Source organism: Neolamprologus multifasciatus, chromosome 5 (genome assembly GCF_963576455.1).
Source record: "Neolamprologus multifasciatus chromosome 5, fNeoMul1.2, whole genome shotgun sequence".
NCBI lineage: Eukaryota > Metazoa > Chordata > Actinopteri > Cichliformes > Cichlidae > Neolamprologus > Neolamprologus multifasciatus.
Genome location: NC_140443.1, coordinates 2,286,619 through 2,292,976, shown reverse-complemented (window position 1 = coordinate 2,292,976; position 6,358 = coordinate 2,286,619). Strand labels below are relative to the sequence as shown.

General features: G+C 48.7%; 1 protein-coding gene across 1 annotated transcript; it reads right to left on the bottom strand.

Moving 5' to 3' along the window:
* On the bottom strand, positions 1 to 4,905 carry eif6 (eukaryotic translation initiation factor 6). The gene is made up of 7 exons (XM_085160444.1): positions 4,792 to 4,905; positions 4,396 to 4,545; positions 3,837 to 3,922; positions 3,528 to 3,703; positions 920 to 1,096; positions 655 to 839; positions 1 to 523 (listed from the first exon to the last, which is right to left on the bottom strand). Exons 2-7 carry the CDS (start codon positions 4,500 to 4,502, stop codon positions 514 to 516), a joined length of 741 nt encoding a protein of 246 aa, XP_085016570.1. The 5' UTR covers positions 4,503 to 4,545; positions 4,792 to 4,905; the 3' UTR covers positions 1 to 513.
* Positions 4,906 to 6,358: the final 1,453 nt, after the last annotated feature.

Below are 6,358 nucleotides of genomic sequence, written 5' to 3'. Positions count from 1 at the left end.
CAGATAAAAAGATGATAGGCTTTATTTTTTATACAAGACATTAAACTTCCTCCGTGTCTAGTTTGTCTCGTCACACAGTCTGAGGAAGAACATCCGTCTCTGCAGGAGCGTTTCCTGTGTTTGCTAATTACACTGTTACCATCAGTAAATCAGAGTAAGTGAGCTGCACAGAAACACGTCATACAAGTTTGTTCTGACTGACTTTAAGAGACTAATCGAGCCGCATCAGGGTCAATAATCACATCCAGCACAGGTGCACATCGTCACGGTAACCACAGGGTTATTATTTCTGCATCACTTCCCTCTCTGCCCGTCCCCGGTCCTGTGAAACCGTCTCAGCTGCCAGGATGTTTTACTCTACCCGGGAAAAAGGTGTTGGAAGTACGAAAGGAGAAACAGAAGGAGGCTGTTGGAGTTAAAGGGAGTCGTGTTGTGTGGAAGGAGAAGTTTGAGGTCCGGCGGCAGAGCTTCAGGCAGCAGAGCTCCTCGATGGCAGGAAAACGGGAGGCGGGTCTACGCCATGCTGATGGGAAACAGAGCAGAGGAGGAAGGTCAGACGACAAGGTTTACACGTCACCTCATTCCCACCTGCGAGCTCCAGAATCAGAGTTACTGTCGCTCAGAGGCGTGAGTACAGGTGTGTTTGTGCGTCACCTGTCGATCAGCGAGTCCCTCATGCTGGTGGCGATGGCGGAGGGCTGCGCCGTGTCACCGAGTCTGAACACGCTCTCGATGACCGACAGCTCCGTGCTGGTCGTGTCCAGGCCGCAGAACGCGCTCCAGTCGTTGACCACCATCCCCGCCGCGATGACCTCGCTGCCCCGGTTCACCGTGCCCGCCTGAACAGGAAGTCGGTGACAGAAATTACAATGTGTCTCGTACCGTCGAGTTCACGTGACGGCGTGCAGGCTGCACTCACCACCAGCGGCACCTGCAGCAGCGACGACAGCTCGTCCTGATCTTCTATCGACGTCTTCGGGTGGACGAGGCCGCCCTGGTTGCTGAAGGCGCAGTACGAGCCGACCAGGACCTGCTCCGCTATCGTCTGACGGAAAACCTCCACCTTCAGCGTGTCCGCCAGGATCTCCTCTGTCTCCTGGGAACAGAGTGAGTGTCACATGAACCCGGGGAAAACCAGACTGTTGTCACAGCCACAGATTGTTGTATTCAACCACACACGAACACGGCGCTGTTTTAATTTAATGTTTGACACAAACGCTGGCTGTAATCCTCTTTGGTTTTTTCAATGACCTCAGTGCTCCATCATTGAATCTCCCTGTACAAACACACAGTGTGAGCAGCACACAAGCAGCTTTCAGGTGCATTACCGCCACCTTCTGACAGCTGTAGCACATTACACCCCATCACGCTAAAAACAAGGCAAACCTGTTTCACACCATCTGATAAACAGCTCCTGCACTGAGCCGGCTGAGAGCACGAACCAGAAGTTCAGCTGACTCGCCTCAGACGTCTCACGCTTCATTTATAGCGCAGACGTCCGCCCTCCAGAAACCAAACTACAGGATGTACAGCGGCGGTCTCCAACCTTTTTTGCGCCACAGACAGTTTAATGTCAGACAATATTTTCACAGACCGGCCTTGAAGGTGTCGCGGATAAATACAACAAAATAAAACGATACGACCGAGACAGAAATTGTGGTATTCTGTAAACACGAATTTACTGTGTAACTTTATTAGCAGCGTCCTCCTGAAATGCACCAACAACACTGAGAGTAACATCCTCCTCTCTGCCCCTTAATGCTCTCTGGTCGCTATGGTAACATGTAAATATTTCTTTCAAAATAAGACAACTACAACACGGGAAAAGACCCGGGGAAACCGAGTTAACGATAAAAACCCTGAAACCCATAAATTTCACACCTCTCAACCGCCCAGGGGCGGGGCCTGGGGTTGGGGACCGCTGCTGCAGACCTCAGTAAATGTGACGGGTTCTGACCGTGTCTGAAGCTTCAGACTCTGAGTCTTCACTCAATTTCACTCAGTGTGGAAGAACACAAACACCAAACAGCCCACAGTGATAATGTCACGCTGTCATCTTCAATCCATGATGCAAACCCACAGGAAAGATAAAAAAATGGCGGGTGTCCTCCTGGCCTCCCTCCCCTCCTGGCCTCCCTCCCCTCCTGGTCTCCCCCTCCTCCTGGTCTCCCTCCCCTCCTGGTCTCCCCCTCCTCCTGGTCTCCCTCCCCTCCTGGCCTCCCCCTCCTCCTGGCCTCCCTCCCCTCCTGGTCTCCCCCTCCTCCTGGTCTCCCTCCTCCTGGCCTCCCTCCCCTCCTGGTCTCCCCCTCCTCCTGGTCTCCCTCCTCCTGGCCTCCCCCTCCTCCTGGCCTCCCTCCTCCTGGCCTCCCCCTCCTCCTGGCCTCCCTCCTCCTGGCCTCCCCCTCCTCCTGGCCTCCCTCCCCTCCTGGTCTCCCCCTCCTCCTGGCCTCCCTCCCCTCCTGGTCTCCCCCTCCTCCTGGTCTCCCTCCTCCTGGTCTCCCCCTCCTCCTGGTCTCCCTCTCCTCCCCCCTCCCTCCTCCCCTCCCTCCTCCTGGTCTCTCCCTCCCCCTCCTCCTGGCCTCCCTCCCCTCCTGGCCTCCCCCTCCTCCTGGCCTTCCCCTCCTCCTGGCCTCCCCCTCCTCCTGGCCTTCCCCTCCTCCTGGTCTCCCCCTCCTCCTGGTCTCCCTCTCCTCCTCCCCTCCCTCCTCCTCCCCTCCCTCCTCCTGGTCTCCCTCTCCTCCTCCCCTCCCTCCTCCTGGTCTCCCTCCCTCCTCCTCCCCTCCCTCCTCCTGGTCTCCCTCCTCTTCCCCTCCCTCCTCCTGGTCTCTCCCTCCTCCTCCCCTCCTCCTCCTGGTCTCCCTCCCTCCTCCTCCCCTCCCTCCTCCTCCCCTCCCTCCTCAGCTGAAACCTTCCGGTTTGGAAACTTTGGACTCTTCCTGTGAAATCTGCTCAGAGCCAAACGAGGATCCTCGATATGAAACAGGAAGATGTTCGTGCACAGACTGGGCTGTGGGAGGCGGGACTTCCACTGAGAGCTAAAAATAGCTGCCTGGCTGTTAACTGAGAACCTCAGACATCAGCTAAATTTCAAATGAACATCTGCTCGACTCTTTCGGTCAGGCCTGAAATGACGATTATCCTCCAAGATGGAAAAATTAGTGAAATTTTAAAAAGCGAAGAAATTCCGTTTTAATTAAATGAATTTATTTAAGCTTTAATTCTAATTGTTAAAATAATTTAGTGAACTAAACCTGCTGCAGTGTGGCAGGTGGTGACCTTTAAGGAAGAGGATGAGCTGAAGAATACAGTGTCTGTAGAGTAAATGCACAGCCTGAAACATTCAACCAAAACAGCTTGAAAAAAATATCTGAGTGAACTGAATGAGGTTGTTAGAAGCTCCACAGGCGAGTACAGAAGAGTTTCATATTTTCCTTCACTAATTTAAGTAAAACGTGAATTATTCCAGCCAAACTAAACGATGTAACCCTCAGAACAGCCGAGGGATGGGGCGCGTTTGATCGTCTCACCCTGTCAAGGTCGGGATGGACCAGCGCGACGTAGTCATTGCAGGCGATGACGTTACCGAGCGCGGACAGCCTCTCCTCCACTCTCTGGATCCTCACGGTGTCTGGGAGGCAGTTTCTGATGTGCTGCAGCTCCTGGTCTGTCGTGTTGTTGGGAACCAGGAGGCCGTGACGATTTCCTGAACAAACGAGAACGAGTCGAGTGAGTCTGGCTGCAGCAGTCCGAGCACAGAGGAGTGCGATGGCTATGTTTAAAGATGATGTGTGTTGTGAAGGATGGATACACTGCAACATTTATCCAGCTTTACTCACCCACACACATCCTCCCGATGATGCGACAGCCTGCTATGGAAGCGTGAACCACTGGGATGGTTTCTGACAGCTCGCCTTCAAACACACTGAACACACAACATCAGGTTACTTCAACAGACAAGGAAAAGATACGTCAACAAGAACCAAGTGAAACACTGATATCAGTGATCACGATCAGCAGCCGTGAGGCTTCCACTTCGTTGGACTTTCATCTCTGCTTTTTGCAGATGCCGTGGCTCTGTTGGTGCCTCCAGCTCCGCCGTTCCTCCTCATTGAAAGGAGCCAGGTGAGGAGTTCTACAGGGAGGAGGCCTGGGGGCGGACCCAGGGAACGCCTAGGTGTTTACCAAAGTGGTGATGGATGGAGATTATTAAGTTTATTATTATAACACAGCTGACTGAGACCGGATCACCTGGACTGACTCCGGTAGCAGGAAACACACCTCGTTATAATAAAGGCTGAGGAATGTGACGCACCTTGATGACACCTCGCTGTAACTTTGGGTCCAACTTCACCTCGAAGTTATCAAAGTGTGGCGCTTGTTCAAAGGTGAACTCACCTGTAGAAGTTCTCGGAGCCGCCGATGGCCACCAGGCAGTACGTGTTGGTCAGTTTGGCGAAGCAGCCGATCTCGTTGTTTTTCTCAAAGGCGGCTCTCACAGCCATGATGAAGACGGAGGAAGAGGTGGATGATTTACCTGTGAAACACCTGAAAACCAGCAGTGACGGTTTAAAGCCCGAAGTCACACCTGTCTGTCTGTTTACCTGGATATTTACGAGCGCTGACAACCAGCTAACTGGCTAACTAACCGGCTACTTTCCCTCAGTCTAGCTTTCAGACCGGAAACCGTCACATTAAAACGTTTTTAAAATCACTGGACACCCTAAACGTCACACGCCGTGACGTCAGTTCTTCAATAACTTGTAAAATTTACGTGAAAAGAGGAGAAATCACCTGAAACAGACTCGTGGCCTCCAAACATGCGATGTGGTGCCGTGCCTCAACCCCACGTGTTCACTTCCGCTTCGGGGTTAACGTGGTGACGTAAGACGTACCACATGTTTTTGTTTTTTTTTTACTTTTAAAACAAGCAGCGGTTCCCTCTTTAAAAATCTTAAATCTTTGTTTTTATTTATTGTCAAGCTGGATTAAAATATTTTTTATCGTTTCGTTTTTATTTTATGTCTCATTCATAAAGTCTGTACAAAAACATTGACGTGTCTCTTTTCGTTCCCGAACGTCCACAAACTGCTGTTTGTTAATAATAAACACAATAATTTATTATTTTTTATTCATTGTTTTTGAAAGTGACGATTCATTTTATTATGGTCCCAATACAAAGCATGAAATTATCTGTTGCTTTATAAATATTGCTAGTTTCTGACCTTTGACCCTAGTTTGACTTTTACCCATTACTTATAGAATAGAATAGAATAGAGTAGCTTTCATTGTCACTGTTACAAGAACAATGAAAGGCTGTTTGGCATTTCTCTATGTGTGTGAAGTACACAATAGCGTAAGTATTTACACAATCACAGACAAATTTACATTTACACAAGAAAGATATGTACAAGTTATACATACACCCATGCAAACATACACGCACATACATACATATGTATATATACATGTATGTATGCGTACATACATACACACACATATTTCCGCATACATATATAAACATACACATACATGCCATCATTAGTTAAATACATTAAATAAAGTCCTGAGAAGTTTTAGTCGTGTAAAGCTACAATACACTAATGATGTAAAACTGAAATAAATGCAGAAAACTGTAAAATTAAATGCAAAACTACACCGAAAGATACATTCAAAATAATAAGTGTGGTATTAAAATTATAATTATTACCTCTGTTACTGTCTCATACTGTCACTGTGCCTCACGCAGAGCGAGGCCCTGTGCTTAAACAGTCTTGGGCTAAAGTTTAGGGTGTGGCACAAATTCTATGTTTCAGACACTTTGCTGCTTTTAAATCTAGATTATTTCTGATACATTTCTGAGATATCAAAAGAATAATAACAATTGTCTGTTTTAACTGATGAGCAGCTGTTTTTATACAGAAACAAAATCATGTCAATTATGATTTCATTTCTGACACTAAATTATTTCACATTCAGGTTTGTTCTTTTAATTTCATATTAATAATCTGTGCTGTTCTGGATAATCTGAAACGAAGGTGTTCTGCCTTCTAAGATATTTATTTATTTTCTTATTGTACATCCTCGCGTGTTTCTGGAGTGATCAGCTGATTGGATCCTCCTGTTTTTCCAGCAGGTTTTTTACACCATGTCTCTGTGCCCGCGAGCGCGTGCACGAGCACAGGAGGAGGAGGCAACATGAAAAAAAAAAAATCTTTAAACCGTTTTTTCTTCCTCAACAACCTGCATAGCAACCGCCATCCTCCTCCTCCTCCGTCCTCGTGCTGCGCCGGGGTTTGCTCTCTCAGCCTATCACGTCGGCCTCTCCGCGTGACGTCTTGTTTTGGTGACACTTCCATTA